General features: G+C 40.4%; 1 protein-coding gene across 2 annotated transcripts in view; it reads left to right on the top strand.

The window, feature by feature from the left end:
* The first annotated feature begins 2,557 nt into the window (after positions 1-2,557).
* Positions 2,558-15,902, top strand: part of GAK (cyclin G associated kinase) — a 62,813-nt gene continuing 49,468 nt past the window's right edge. Inside the window, exons 1-6 of one of the 2 annotated variants that reach the window (XM_085043313.1) lie at positions 2,558-3,280; positions 9,476-9,537; positions 10,749-10,808; positions 12,745-12,859; positions 13,285-13,427; positions 15,420-15,545. In XM_085043313.1, the coding sequence (XP_084899439.1) occupies positions 3,139-3,280; positions 9,476-9,537; positions 10,749-10,808; positions 12,745-12,859; positions 13,285-13,427; positions 15,420-15,545 (648 nt within the window). In that variant the 5' untranslated portion in view covers positions 2,558-3,138. The remainder of the gene's footprint in view (positions 3,281-9,475; positions 9,538-10,748; positions 10,809-12,744; positions 12,860-13,284; positions 13,428-15,419; positions 15,546-15,902) is intronic. The other variant, XM_085043312.1, reaches the window with a different exon arrangement.

Raw genomic sequence — 15,902 nt, 5'->3', positions numbered from 1 at the left:
GCAGAACTTTTTAATCAGGAGCTCAAGTATCCCACTGCAGTCCAGTGTGGTCATCAGAACTGGGATGTAAACTAGTAACAGATGGCACAACCTTGTTTTCCTCTGCTTTTCAACAGGAACTGTGCCAGCATATAAATGGATAAGCCTTACTGCCTTTAGCAACTTTAAAAAAATCCATAGGCCTTTGAAGCTGCATAAATAAAAACAATACATTACTGTTTTTCTGACCAAGTTCTTATAAAAGCTAGAACATTTTACCATACTTTTGCCTCAGCAATAAATGAAAAGGTCAGCCCCCACCATTGCAGAACCTTCTAGACAGCTGTGCACATTTCAAACTGCATCTCCCAGTGATCTGCTTGACCTCTCCAATATCGTCCTGGATATTGAAACCTGTGACCAGCAAAGGTCTTTCTCGTGAGAACATTTTCCTGTGCTTTATAAACAAAGATAAAGTTTGGATGTTTTTGCAAACAGGGTCTCAAGATTTGGGCAGTTCAAGCCTGGCCAATTAGGCCTAGGGAGAGGTTTTTGACTGACCAATCTGGGTGACCTGTGAAAAGTCTATATATATGGAAATCAAAATAATAAAGTCTCTCTTTTCTTGCCTGAGAACCTGGGTTTCTACTTCTCTGCTAGCGGCTCAACAGCGACAGAAACCCACAGGTCAGTCAAATCTTACCCAGGTATTCTTTTAAAATTTTTTAGTCCAGAAAAGCTGCATTTATATCAAGGCTTTCCTGTCTTACCTGCAGCACTTGCAGTGCCAAATCCATCCCGAGTTTTTCAGATATACCGTTCCTGTTGCTTATCCTACATTTTTCCTCACACTTCCTTCATGTGTAACAGGTAGTTACTGCTCCTGTAATCTTTCTGAAGACAAGGTCCCACTGTAAACTATGACTGACCTATCTGAGCAATTTCAAGCAGCAATTAGTTGAGATTTTAGTATCAAACCTTCCACTTGGTGCCTACCTGCATATAATTTTTGGAGTGGAATTTTGATTAGTTGTTCCAAGAGCCATTCTCAACAGTCAAATCTCTTGCATAAGTAGTAAACCTGTAAAGTTTTAAATACAATCAGTTTTCATGGTTGGAATGTTATTTGCTTATTTTTATACATTAAAAATGTACACATTGATAGAGAATCAAGATTCTCAGACAAATAATTTAATGGCATTTCAATCAGGCATGCTGCTGCTGAAGGAAATAGTCTTACTGCCTTGTCATCCTCAGCTGTTTCTTCTGGCTTTGGGACATCTCTTCTGTGTTGAGATAAATGTGAGGCTTAACAGTGAAACAGTCAGGGAATTTCAGCATGGCATTAAAGCTGATTAGTAAAAAACCCCCAAAACCCCAAACATCCAAAAGAGGTAATTTCAGCCCAGGTCACTCAGTCTGCTACTGAAATTACATCAGAAACCTCAGTCTTCATTTAAGCAGAAGTAATATGTAGTGGTTGCCTCATATTCCATCTATGACAGTCTTCCACTTGGGAATAAGAAAGCTACTAAAATAAAACCTAGACCTTCAAAAACAGGAGGATTGCTTCTGTGGTTCCTTATAGAAGTCCCTGCCCTTTTCCCACTGGCCTTTTATGAATGAGTCTTTGAAGGGGAAGATGCAGGTGAATGATACAAGGAACCGTGAGTGGAACAGTATGGTGCAGCAAGCCTAACTAGCAGTGTTTGTTTGTAAAAAAATAATTCCATAATTCACCTGAACAAAAATAATCAGAAAAGTCAGAAACTAAAACAGGACTGAAGGTAAGGTCCTCCTGCTCCTGCAGGTAGGAATTCCCTGTAAAGAAGTAATGGTGGTATGATTTATTGTAACAAAAGAAGTTTTCTTACACGGAGAATTGAAAGAGAAAAATACCAGCTGACCTCTGCTACAGATACAAGCAAGTTCTCTATTATAATCTTTGATAACTTAATTTTTTAAACATTAAACATATAAAAACATGGGATCCCCATATAAATCTACTGGCCTTTAAGACCACACTTCTTGACTGACAAACCGTTACAGAACGATGAGGGAATTGCAAGAAGCCATGCCCCTGCAATTTGCACAGTGCATGAGGGACAGCAAGTTCTTAGTTTATGGAAGTTGAGAAATACAACTTGAAAAAAATTTAACCAGGCATCGGTGCAGGAGAAAGTAGCCATGGCCACCTGAAATCTTACAGAATTTAGGGATGTCTGGGATCATCTCAAAGTGATGCCTGCTGGCGGGGTGCAGACAGTAAAGACTGACCTTCGGAAAGAGAATCCTGACTATCGCTATTATTTCTGAAACAAAAGGTTTGGAGACAAGCCTTGCTTCGAGTGATGCGCTGTTCCAGGTCGTACGGCCTTATTCCGAAAATGGGCTGACCGGCACGGCATTTGCCAAACACACGGAAGAGTCAGCCTCACCCCTACAGACACAGGCTGACGCTCAGTGCGGGTACGGCTGTTCGCTGTGCGTGACACACGGAAAGGGCTCCACCACCACGCCCTGCCGAGCGTCCGGGCTGGCAGCGGGACGCCCGCCAGGACAGCGGCTGGCCCGTCTGGGTTGTGACAGGGGAAAAGCGACAGACGTGGAATAATATCCCGAGGGCAGACGGACAGGGAAAGAACAGCAGCAGCGCTCTGTGGGAAAAGCGCAGGTGCTGCCCAAGCGCCAGCTGTGCCGGCGGACAGGACAGCGTTTATCTCTTGCCGACTGCCAACCTGAGTGTTAACACGGGAAACGACCGCTACCCAGGGAATGGCGTCCCTTGCGGGGTGAAAACGCCGCGGGCAGGGAAGGCGAGCTCCGCCGGGGGAGCCGGTGAGGGAACGGAGCAGGAGCGAAGCCGGGGCGGCAAGCCACCGGTGAGGGAACGAGCCCGCAGCCGGAGCCGGAGCTCCTCCCGCGGGGCGGGGCCGCGCCCGGCCTGTGGCACCGGGAGCGCGTAAATGACGCAGCGTTCCCGGAAGCCGCCCGGAGCTGAGGGAAGGGCGGCTGAGGAGGCAGCCGGGCTCTCGCCGCGGCTGTCGGTAGCTCGGCGGAGCCCTCCGACTCCATCCCACCCTATTTCTACCTCTCTCCGTCCCATTCTATTCCATTCCTACGCGCCCGGCCGCCGCCGGGCAGTGCCTGCCGGGGGCAATGTCGCTCTTCCAGTCCGCCCTGGACTTCCTGGCGGGCCCCGGCTCCCTGGGAGCCGCCAGCCGCGACCAGAACGATTTCGTGGGGCAGACGGTGGAGATGGGCGACATGAAGCTGCGCATCAAGCGGGTCATCGCCGAGGGTGAGAGCGGGCGGCAGGGCCGGGCCGTGTGGGGCGGACCCCGGGGCTGGGATGGGCTTCCCCGCGGGCCTCCCGCTCGCCTGCTCCCGTCTGCTATTCCTAGACCGGGAGGGTTTCCTCCTTGGCAGGCCGCGCCCGGCTGGGGGCGGGCGGGCGGCGGCCGGGGCGGCTGCTCGGCCTCGGGAAGGGCTGGCGGTGTCCGGGCGCTGCTCCTCGGCCGGGGTCACAGGCACGGCGGGACGGTGCTCCCCAGGCCCGGGGCTCGGAGCAGTGCTTGGTCTTACTGTCCCGCCTGAGGAATAGCCACCGAGAGCCGCTGTGTAGAGTGGCCGCTTCTTCGCTTGCTTCGTGGTTTAAAATGCTTTGACCACATAACAGAACTCAAAGGAGTTTCTGATCTAAAAATTCTTTATATTCTACCAAGGACCTTTAGAATGGAAATTCTGGATTGCAATTTTTTTTGTTGTTTTGGCTTTTTTTAAAAAATGACAGTGTACAATATTATGTCAAGCATGCAAGATTGCCTCTGTTGTTTTGGGTTGTTTGGAAGACTAAGGAAGGCAGGAAATGTGTTTGCTTTAAACAACCGTGTGAGGAGGCTGATCTTACTGTGCACATAGACTTTGCTAGACTACAAGGAGTTCAGTATCTGTGCAGTTTTCAGTTTCAGTGAAGTTTTGGGTAGGTAGTCTGCCACACTACTTGTTTTAGACTGTTTTAGAATAGGCACCATGTTTGATGGACGCAAATTACTTAGATATTAGCAGAAATTTGGATTGTCTTGTGCTTGTGGTCAGAGAAAATACTTTGTTTCCTCAAACAGAAGAACCATTGAAGGCTAGTCTCAGAAGATTAAAATGTGAACTTTTCCATACTTCTGCAGTGAAAGATTTCATCACCTTCATGGAAATGGTTGATGGTTTTAGATTAAATACCTCAAAGCTCTATTTAGAACTCCTTTTCATTATTGGAGTTTCTTTCAGTAGTTTCTTCTTGTAATTTTCTGGTACTAAGTTTTCTGTTGAAATCCAGGTGATTGGCATAGAAGAAAAACCTGGTTCTTTAAGATTAACTACTTCAAACCACGTAACAAGCTACTTGCAAAATTTTTGTGCTATAAAACAACAGCAAAATAGTCTTCACTGCTTTATCTTCTTAGGGGCAAATAATTTGTCACTTGAATGCTTAAGTACTTTTGGCATATGATCTTAGAGGAAACCTGGCAGTTTCTCGTGTAGTAACTTACATTTAAAACAGTACTAAAAGTCAAGTCCTCCTATTCTGCCTTCAGCCTTTACTTACAGCTTCTTTACAGTCAGAGTGGTGACCAAAATCTAAGCACTCAGTATGATGGGAATGTTAAAAGAACTGTGTGCTGCTCTGATGCTGTAACAGTCTTGCCGGCAGTGACCACAGCAGTTTCCAAAGGACAAAGGAAAGTTAGAGCAGGCAGCACTTTTGAGGCGTATGTGCTATTTGGTTCTGGAACGGGTATTTTAATACTTTACTTTGACAGCAGGCTGCTGTTTCCCAGGATCTGACACAGGCATTGTAAAGTGTCAGGGGAAAGATTGCAGGTTTGATGGCCTAAAAGCAAACGGAGACATGCTATAACTATGTACAGTTAATGACAATTTCTGTCTAACCAGTTTGTGTTCCATGTTTGTTTCAGTGTTATGGTTTTATTTAATGTTTTTTTTTTTTTTCTGTATTTCCCTAACTGAAATACAGTTGGGCTAGCTGCTTGCTTTTTTCTGGAAAGTATAATTTTTTTCTGGAAAGTATAATTTTGTAGCCAGCATTGTTGCTCTAAAAGAACTCTTGCAGTATATTGAGTATAAAGGTAAAATGGACATGAAATGTAGAAGTCCCAGCCTCTCCTGCTATCTTCAGACTTGAATTTGTCTGTAGCATATTTTTCTGTTGCTCAAGTTGCATTTATCTTTCAGCTCTGGATGTGTTATGGTACCTTCTGATACATGGGTCCACAACTGTGGCTTACATGTATTCCCTTCCTCGTTTAAAAATACAGAATCTGTTCTTCTAGATCAGTTCTTTCATGCTGAATTCCCTACTGGAAAGTCAGGGGCTGCTTTCTGAATTTGGATTTCAAATCCTTGGTGAGCTGCTTGTCATCTGCCAATGCAGAGAGAAAGCCTTTTCTGTGGGTTTGTACGTTCAGCTTTATTTGTAGTTGGTGTGAACAGAGCCTGCGGTTTAGCATTGCATGGTATCGTGTGGCAGCACAGGTTCAGTTGTTCCCATAGCCCACAGCTCCTTCCAGCTCTGTAGTGTGCTGGACGCCAGTGCTGGTGCAAATCCGTGTTTGGCTGTGCTCTAAGCTGAGGCTTGTTGCAGAGGTCGCTTACATATGAGTGTTTCACACCCTGGGTGTTTCACAGAAGAGTCATGCTGGGGTAGGACTGGTCTGACTGAAAATATGGTGTTCTACTGCAGGGGGATGGCAGCAACCTGTGGGGGATGAGCTGGTGATGGTCTCTAGTGCTGATACTACCTCTAAATGCAAGAACAGAATAAGTGTGTCACAGGCTGGACTGAGCACTCCTAGAATATGGTATCCTGGGTTTTTCTGCTTGGACATTTCAGTAGCTCACTGCAGATAAGATTTTAGAGGACCTCGACTGGGGCCTTTATATATAATCCCTACTTGCCCTTGGTGTGGTGGTGGTGTCAGGTGTTGCAGCTCTCTTGGATCCTCCAGTTAAATGCACAAACAGACCCCCGCCAATTTTACTGAAGTAAAATAGTCACAGATTTCCTGCCTAATTAGTAAATATTGTTGCTTGGCTTGCATGCAAGGCTGAACAATTTAGAATAAACCAGGTGTTTGGTTGTGTGAAAAACGAGGAGCAAGCAAGTTCTGTAGCACGTTTAACAACCGTTCTTCATGTGTAATGATTTCTTATGCTTCCTTTGAGCAACAAAAACTGACAAAAGAGCACACAACAAGAAAACATGATGAGAAAAAGAATGCATTATTCAAACTGTTTGATCTGAGTCTAAAACTTTTATCGTCATGAAAAAATCATTCCTCAGTCAGAAAGATAGCAGTAGGCTACAGACTTTAATTTTTTTTTTTTGGAGTTTAAAGAAAGATGTCGTGACTTGAAGCCATATAGGTGACTTGTTACAAGCTGCTTTCTGACGAGGTGAAACTTCTGCAATTAAGACAGCTTTTTTTTTTTTAAAATACTTTAGGCTTCAGATCTTCCTCAGTATTTTGAGTATGAAGAGGCAGTATTACAGTTTGCCAAGCTTACAATTTTATGGTCTCTGCAACTACTGGATTCATAGGACAGTGATAACCCAATTAAGTACAGGTTTTGGGCTTGGTTTAATTTGTAAAACTCTAGCAGCAGAGACACAATGAGTGCTTAATACCAAGTTTCTGTGAATATTGTTAGTTTTATTTGCTGATGGGGGGGAAAAAAAAATGGTTTCTAAAGAACAACTAAAGCAATTGACCTAGTAGCTTTCCAGTTTGCATTCTCTTTACTGTAAATGTAGAAAACCTTTTCAACACAGAGCAGAACATTTCTATTTTTTAAAGCTGTTGTTTCTTGGCCAAAGCAGTTTGTGCTTACAGACGAGCTCTGAAAATTTCAAGATATTCTACCTCTCTACTTCTCAAGGGCATGGGAAAATGTACAGATCTTTAAGTTTGGGCCATCCTTCATTTTTGAAGCGGTTTCACCTTGTCACTAGGACTTTGCAACGGACGCAAATACATGACTGGACTTCAAAAAATATGCTTGTGAATCAATGCTTGGCAACAATAATGCAGCATCTTTTCTGTTTTGATGCTCCTGATAGAAAAGCTGTCAGGTAAGATGCACTGAAACTTACAGTCCAGGCAAGAATTAGGACATTTCAATCAAGTTATAGTTGAAACATAAACTACTGAAAGTTGATATGGAAATAAATTTGGTCAGTATTTGGGAGGGGAATAGACAAGTCATATCAGATAATTACAAACAGGAAGCTACTCACACCCTCACTTTCTCGTGACTAGTTAAGTGTATAGTGAAACAGTGAGTGAATTGCAGTAGCAAGCAGTGTTAGGTTGTGGTTGATGTCCCTATTTTGATGCTTCTCTAGCTGTCGTACTGTAGTGGCTTGTCTGAAAAAATAATCTGTGAAGATGCAAAAAACAGGGACAGGATAAGAAAGAACAATTTAAAATCCAACTTGATGTATAAGTGCAGTGAAGTTTTTCAGTATTATGTGGTGCCTAGGTTTGACTTGAGGGAGAATCCAAATTCCTTGGTTGGAAAAGCAAGGGTGTTCAAATCCTTGTATGAGAATGATGAAGTACTGACAGGAGCACTGCCTGAGGGCTGTGGTGGTGTGAGGATGAGTGCAGGGTGCTCAGTAGTAAACCAAATGAGACAGGGCTCGTTCCTGATTTTAATGTGGTGGTGTGGTACTCTGTAATGAGCTGTGATGTGTGAGAGCTTGTTTCTATAGAAAAGGAATAAACCCAGTTTTCTGCTACTGTAAGTTTCATGGCAGTAAATACTACCTGAGACAAATTTGGAGGGCTTGGGCTGTGTTCTGAGAATGGGGCTTCAAAGTGCCTCAGCTGGGCAAAACCTCTCTCTCTGGGCAATAGCTGGGATGGGTGTATGTATCTCTGCACTTGGTGATCTGTATGGGGGAATACTAAGGTCATTTTGCTGGTACAGAAAGCTTCAGGAAACTGTCTTAAAACCATCTACAAACATGTACATGAGTGGAAAAAATGAGTGAAAACGCCTCAAATCTCATTACATTCTTTAGACACCCCTAGGAGTTGTTCTACTCTTAATTGCCATTTTACCATTTGCCTCAGTTAGGTCTGATGTACAGGTGTTCGTTTGTATAGGATTGTTGAAAGTGCTTTTTTAAGTTATTTTTTCTGAATTTTTTCAAAATATATTGGTCAGAGGCTTGGAGTAAACTGTTACGGCAGAGGAGGAGTTTTGCCAGTAAACTTGTCTCTACTGAGGGTATATTAAAACTGCTACAATATGCTACTTCTTCAAGGGAGCCAGCATCAAACCGTAAATGAAACTGCTTTTAAGAGTGAAGCAATAGGACTAGTTTCGCCTTTTGTGTAAGAATTGTTTTCAGCAATAACAGATAGTTAAAAAAAGAGTTGATTAGAAGTACCTTCCCAATGTGCTCTAACTCCTTTGGTATCCCAGAAAATCTGTGAATTTAAACATGGTATCTTCTGTAGTGCTGCAGCTGTGAACCAAACACTATATGGAATGAGCCATGTTCTTGGAGCTGAGCTGTGTTCAGGCGAAAGAGTGAAATGACAGAATGGGAAACTGAAGCTGATGTATTGAGAAGGGTGTAGCTGTAAAGGGTCAGCCTGATTCTCTATAAAGCAGATGCAATGAAGTAGAAGTTAACTAGGCATAATACCACTGGCCTTTTCTCTGGAGATCTGCAAAGATTGATGAACTTTATTCTGTTTAGCATTTCAGTACTTGATAAGAAGGTGCAATCACTGAAGTAAAACTTCAGTATATTTTAAGCTAGTTATGTACTCTCCAACTTCTGCTGTCTCCATGAAGTTTGCAGAGTGTTCTTGAGCAAAGGGAAGTTTGAGAAAATAGATAGCTTGACAAAAGGACTAGGAAGGAAAATATTTAATGGAATAACACATTGCCATTTAGTAACAACATTACCTTTATTGGAATGTGTACTTAAGTGCTTGAAAATGCTTTCTGTTCTTAATATGAAGCCTGAAGGTTGACAATTACCTTAAAAATAGGAGGTGTATATTTAACACTTATCCTTCGTGGTTATTGCTGTTTTTTGTAGGAAGTGGTAACAGTGTAATAACAAAGTTTAATTGAAAAATAAAAAGTTTAATTGAAATTATCAGATAATATTGGCTGTACTGAATTTTGGTTTTATAACGACCTTTTTAAAAAATCTGCAGATACAGACTTGACAAAATGCAGTAACGTGACAAAGTCAATGTGCTCTTGGCATATGTGTAAGAAAGGAATAGAATATGTGGACTCTTGTATGTAGGTAACCAGCATTCTTGACAAGGTGCTGAAAAACACTTATGCTTGTTACATTCAGAAATGTATCTAAATTCTGATTCTGTTAGACTAAAACATGTGTATCTGAATATTGAAATTAAAACTGACTAAATGTTCCTTCTTCTTGTAGGGGGTTTTGCTTTTGTGTATGAAGCTCAAGATCTTGGAAGTGGCAAGGATTATGCTTTAAAGGTAATATTAATTTGCTTCACTGTAGGTTTATAAGGTCTGTCTTCTGGCATGATATTTTAGCATGACAGTAAATTCTTGATATATGCCACTGAACAAGTAGCTTGGAAAAATCGAGAACAATAGTGATGTTTGTAGCACACTATTTAGAATGGTATTCCACTTAGAACTCTGCACTTCATAATTAGATGACAAAGATGGGAATTGACTTTTTAGGTGCCACTGGTCTTTGTTTTTTTATTTGGTCTAGAAATTCATTAGCCAGTCCAAAACATTCTGTTGCATGGGGAAAAAAGAATATTTTGGAGTTACTTGAAGTGGAGTACAAGAATATTTTTCACTTGTCAGAAGCAGATTTATCCTACCTTCTTACTTTAAGAGTAAGCTTCCTTAGAGTTAAAAATAATGGTCTACACTTTGACTCCTCGTTTAAACATCCAGCTGGTACTTTTTAGAGACACTTCTCTAGATTCTTGTTTCCTAGAGGCTTCTGGCAGTCAGCTGTAAATGGGGTAGTTGTGTGAGGGTGGGAGAGGTAAGATGGCATTATACTGCCAGTAATAACTTTGTCTAGATTTTTCCATTTCATGCCACATCCTGCAGTACAAACCATGTGACCAAAGCCATATACTGTATATGTTGAAAAGGTCCTCAAGAAGTAGCCCCATTTACTATACTATCTTTGTTCTGGTACTTTTGTAGCAAATGCTCAGGATGATTGTAGTGAGATGTTGATTGCAAATCCAGGCAGTACTGGAAACCGTAATGCTTAATTTTGCTGCTGATTACACAAGTGCCATTGAAAAAGCTGGGCTACATAATTTGGTGGAGTTTTGTCTGGAGTGAGTTGAAGGTTGTTGCTGAATTTCAGGCAGAAGGTGAATCTTTCGTTGTTAGCCTACAATGCTGCAGCCAGGAGACTTTAGTGTTTTATGCTTCAGAACCATCAGAATAGTTAAATTTAAAAGTGCCAGAAGTTATAACTGCTCAATTATTACTAAACCTGAATTGTCCAGGTAACTGGAAAGCTGGGTGTTACTTATGGCAAAATGTCAAAATGTACAATAAGCCAGCTGTGTTTACTGCCCCATTACAGTTCCTTAGGTTTTTTTACTATAACTTATCCTTTATAGTCTGTGAAAAAAATCTGTGGACTGTTATTCTCTAAGTTTTAGTAACTCTACCTTCTCAATTATTTTGGGTTTTTTTGACAGCGATTGTTGTCTAATGAAGAGGAAAAGAACAAAGCCATCATTCAGGAAGTTTGTTTTATGGTATCCTTTTCTGTAACATATTTAACTGCCTGATATTTCTGGGAAACAAAGGACTGCTGTACAGATTTTGTTCTTTTCATGCCATACATTGCTTAAGAGGACTGATATTTTGAAGGTCTGGCTTCATGGTTTGTCATAAATCTGGTATCAACATCCAGAAAATTCAGTTCTTCAAAAATTGCTGTAATACAGTATATGCAGATAACTTTTGTAGCTAGTGTAGACTTTGCCATGTACTTCTAGAAAGAACTGAAATTCTTATTTGGGCTTTTTTGCAGTCCTGTGAATGTAGTCAAGAGACCTTTTGACTGTTTGGATGATACTTAGATCTTAAATAGAATTCCCTCACATACTCTGGATTTATTGGTCTTTGCTTTTACTCTTGATGTTTGTTAATTTCTGCTTTGAATGCATCTGGCTTTAAGAAGTAATGCTGAATATTAAGGAAGAAATTTCAGTAGACTACATGCATAAGAATCACGAAGCACATGTTTCTCAATGTCCTTGCTGTCCTTTTTGTCCTCAGGGTTGTCAGATAGTAGGGTATAATGTAATCTCAGAGTGTTTTCAATCCTTAATTTTAGTAAATTTGATATTTTTCTCCCCGGCCTGGCTCCTATTAAACCCTCAGTTTGTTTCAAGAGTCAGTGATTAAAAGTGGTATGCTGTTGTGCTGCACTCTGAGTACTCAGCTTCATTTTAAATTAGCAGGCAAACCTACTCAAGCTACTCAAACACATCCTTTTATGATTGCTGATAAGTTTGGCAAAATCTTAGCCTAAACACCATATACTAAAATACGCTTCCAAGAGCAGAATACCATAGCACTATACATTTTCTATCTAGTCTGACTTTATCTTTCCAAAAGTGAAGAGTTCAATACTCTTTGGATATTTTTCACAGCTTGGAGTCCTTAAAGCATGTGTACAACATGATCAATTGTTAATTGTTGCCAACTTTTTGAGATAAAACTGTGAAACGCTGTTAATTCCTGGAGCTCTGAATAAAAGGTTATGAGGAGATGTGTAGGATCAGATTCACATTGAGAGTAAGAGCAAAGAGCAATAAATCCAGTGTATGTGAGGGAATTCTATTTAAGATCTAAGTATCATCCATATAGTCAAAAGGTTTCTTGACTACATTCGTAGGACTGCAAAAAAGTCCAAATAAGAATTTGCATCCAACTTGCCCCTTTTAAATAGTTTCGTTCTATTTAAGATGCCTTTGCTTTTTCTCTTCAGACTTGGTGAATGCATCCTGTAAATAGTTTGTGTTTGTCTCATATGCATGAGTGTCAGTGTATGCACAGACAGGCATAATGCAACATTACTTCCACTGGCAGGAGCAGAGATCACTTACACTGTACTCCACTTCACATAGTTCAAAACTAATACCTTGAATTTTTGAACTGGAAGTGAAACATCATGAAGGTTTTAGCATGAAAAATTATTACTAATGATGGGAAAATAAATTCCTTGCCCTTTTAGACCTCCAGTTGTTTTGAACTTAATTTCAATTACTTAAAATTGAAGTATGGCATCCTTAATACTTAGGAAAGATAAGTGAGGAGACAAAAGCCCTTTTTTGATCAGCCATCTAGAGAAGCAGTTGATAATTAGATGTCTCTGCTACTCATGCTAGTCTCATGCAGTCATTGTTAAAAGGCAAAAAGAATTAGACATGTTACTGAGTCCAGTTTCCTTAGAGACTTAATCACAAGGATTTTTTAATATTTTATTTTGACTTTTTATTACTTTACCTTAGGTTGCTTTCTCAGATTTTTTACAGCTGAAGCATGGATTTCCCTGTGTTGCTTAGGGTATTGTTTGCAGCATTTATGCTTTCTGTGATTTTAAGCTAACATTTCAAATGAACTACTGGATGCAGTAGTATCAATGAATTTAGCAGTCATCTTCCTTCAACGTGTTATCTCCAGAAAAAACTTTCAGGTCATCCCAACATTGTCCAGTTTTGCTCTGCAGCATCTATAGGAAAAGAAGAATCAGACACAGGACAAGGAGAGTTTCTGCTGCTTACAGAGCTGTGTAAAGGTAAACTTTATTTCTTTTCCCAGAAGTGCACATTGCTTCTGGCAGCTGTTTTGCACAGGTTGCTTGTTAACTTATGAGCTTTGAATGACTGTAGAAGATAGCATGGTTCAGTGGAGCTAGAGTTCAACTTTGTCTTTTATAGGATAAAGATCATGGTTTTCTGACTACAGTTTAACCTTGTCTTAAATATGAGATAATCATTATGTATTTTTTGTTTGAGACTAGTCAGAGAAAGGAGGAGTAGGAGTAATTCCTTAGAGCGCTCTTTCTTTCGTCACTGCAGTCAGTGTAGATTTGCCATTTTGAGAATATCTATTTAATGCAACTCAAGACTAATCTTTCCTGACAATGGTCTATTTGTGTCAAGATTTCAGAATTTGCAGTGTTCTCTGTGTGCTTATGTGAATTTCTCTGATTTCCTGCAGGACAGCTGGTGGAGTTCTTAAAGAAAGTAGAATCCAAAGGACCCATCTCTTGTGACACAGTTTTGAAGATCTTTTATCAGACCTGCAGAGCAGTGCAGCATATGCATAAGCAAAAGCCTCCTATTATCCATAGAGACTTAAAGGTGTGTTACAATATTTAAAAAAAGGCTGAACTTGTAAACAGCAAAGGAGCCTGTTGGGCTGGATCAGTGTTAAAAATTACTCTTGAGCATAGTGCTTAGATCTAGCGCCTTGCAACAGCTGCTGAGTGTTGGGGAATGCCATCACTGAAATACTTCCATCTCTTCAAACAGCGTCTTTTGCTTGTGCTTGTGGTTAGAAAGTGCTTGGACTCTATCTGAAACAAGCTGACAGAAAAGTAGTATATCATGTTTTGCTGATTAAGTATTTTGGTTTTGATGAAATAGCCACTTACAACTTGTGAATTGCAGTTCTGGGGTAAGCAGGTGTCTAAATAGAAGAGGTAAAGCTTTGAAGAAGAAAGTTGAATTACCTGGATTACATTGCTGTTATGTAGTAAGATGCTTGTTTTAGATCTGATAACTTGCATTGCACTTCAGGGCTTATTTTTAATTTGAATTTTAAAATTTGGTAGGCATAATTCATGTTAGATTTTGTTTCTTAGGGCTTTTTTCTTTGTTTTATTAGCCTTTACATGAAGCCTATAAGGTTATGCTGTAGAAAGTGTTCCACCCTTAGGAGCTTTGGAGATTTGAAAGGACTTACTGGAGTCTGAACTTTGCATTTTGAAGACAGGGATTCACCTTTACATGTTCATTATACCTTAGATAAAGAAGTGCTAATCATCAGTGAAATTCTTCTGTACTACAAATATATTTGAATTTTCATAAGCAAAAAAAATTGAGACGATTCTTATTCCTGAAACAATGTCTGAATTTCACATATGTCTGTACACAGCTTGATGTGGTTTCATTTGAATATAAAAGTAGGAACATTTGTTCCTTCTTAAGTAAGCATGTACTCAATTACTTTGGGCAAGGAAAGTAAGACCACTCTTTAGAAGTAGATGTGTTAAGTGTTTTCAACACTCTTGATGAAGGATTTGATGTTAATTAGTGTAGCCCATAAATATAAACCTGGCCCCCAGCTGTTAGAAAGGTGCATCTCTTTTCTGAACAAAAAAAACCCTATTTACAAATAAATACACGATTTGTTTCATTGCCAGCTGCATAGTGTTGTGCTGTAGTACAATAACTGCTTTTTCTTCTCAAGGAATGTATGTTCCTGACAGAGATAAAACATGGGAAAAGATAGGAATTTGGTTTTGTTGGTCTCATGTTGCAGGGGCTGCAAAGCAAGATTAAATGATTGCTGTGCTGGAAGGGGCAGAGGCCTTACTACAGCCAAGAGCCAAATAGGGACCATTTAACTGTGCTACCCTTCTTAGCAGGCTAAGCTAAGGTCAGCAGCATAGAAAACTGTCAAAGTTTTGAGCCAATTATATTTTTCAGCCCTTTTGTGATTATGGCTCTAAGTACATCTGCCCAATACTTTTATTCTTTCCCTAAGTTTCTTCCACAATTAACAATACAGGAAGGCTGGAATTGATGAAGTAGAAGAAGGCAGGGATCATGAACTTTTCAGGCAGCACATGGTCCTCAAATAGCTGTGTTCTGTCTCTGCACAGGGTCACAGCTGCCTCTTTATGGGTGTCTCCTAGGAGCCTGTTTCTCTGGTAGTACCTTGCTGTTTTCTGTCTATAGCCGTCCTAACCTCCACTCCACAGCAGTTAAGCTAACAGTGTTCAGTTTTATACACGGAAAACATATGGATTCTAAGACGCTGCTTCTGCAAGTTCTGATCTGAAAAACTGGCTTTTCTTAGGCTCTAATGACATTTTTTATTCCCCTTGGGCTTAATTTCTTGCTCTCCTGAATGTTTCCTGCTCATGGTGTGTTTGGAGCTTCCTTTTAAAACTTAGCTATGTTGGTACCTTACAAAAGTACAGTACTTTGCTTTCCTGTAAACAATATTTTGGGCTAAAGTGATTAACGTATATATATATGCACAAGTAAGATGATGTATAAAAGCATGCATGTTAGTCTACAGGGCAAATAAAAAGCTTTAATTTATTATTCTACATCTTTTTGAAGGTGGAAAACTTGCTTATTAGTAACCAGGGGACGATAAAACTTTGTGACTTTGGTAGTGCTACAACAATAGCTCACTACCCTGACTACAACTGGTCTGCACAGAAGAGGGCACTGGTTGAAGAAGAGGTGAGATAGTTTTAATATGATAAAATTTAGTATCAACAGTGGATTCAGTTAACTGTTACTATTATTCTGGTATTAATTCATGAGACTTCTAAGACAACTGAAGATTGTTTCAGTTAGAGTGTTACTTACAAAGTTTGATTTGGCCAGAGGTCAAAAGCTAACAGCAGTTTCAATCATAGCTGGTGTTCTGTAGTTACATATAGAAACAGTGCTTCAGTATGGTCAGTGTCCATTCTGCAATCTGATGTGAAAGTAGAAGTGATTACTAGATCTTCTGATTGTGCTCTTGACAGGAAGTCAGAAATTACTCATGCCGGACTGATTTCCATGTTCTGATCTGTTTTTCTCAGTTGAATG

Source organism: Lichenostomus cassidix, chromosome Z (genome assembly GCF_008360975.1).
Source record: "Lichenostomus cassidix isolate B80296 chromosome Z, HeHo_3.0, whole genome shotgun sequence".
Taxonomy (NCBI): domain Eukaryota; kingdom Metazoa; phylum Chordata; class Aves; order Passeriformes; family Meliphagidae; genus Lichenostomus; species Lichenostomus cassidix.
Note: the sequence above shows the minus strand (reverse complement) of the source record. Positions and strands in the feature narration are given on the sequence as shown.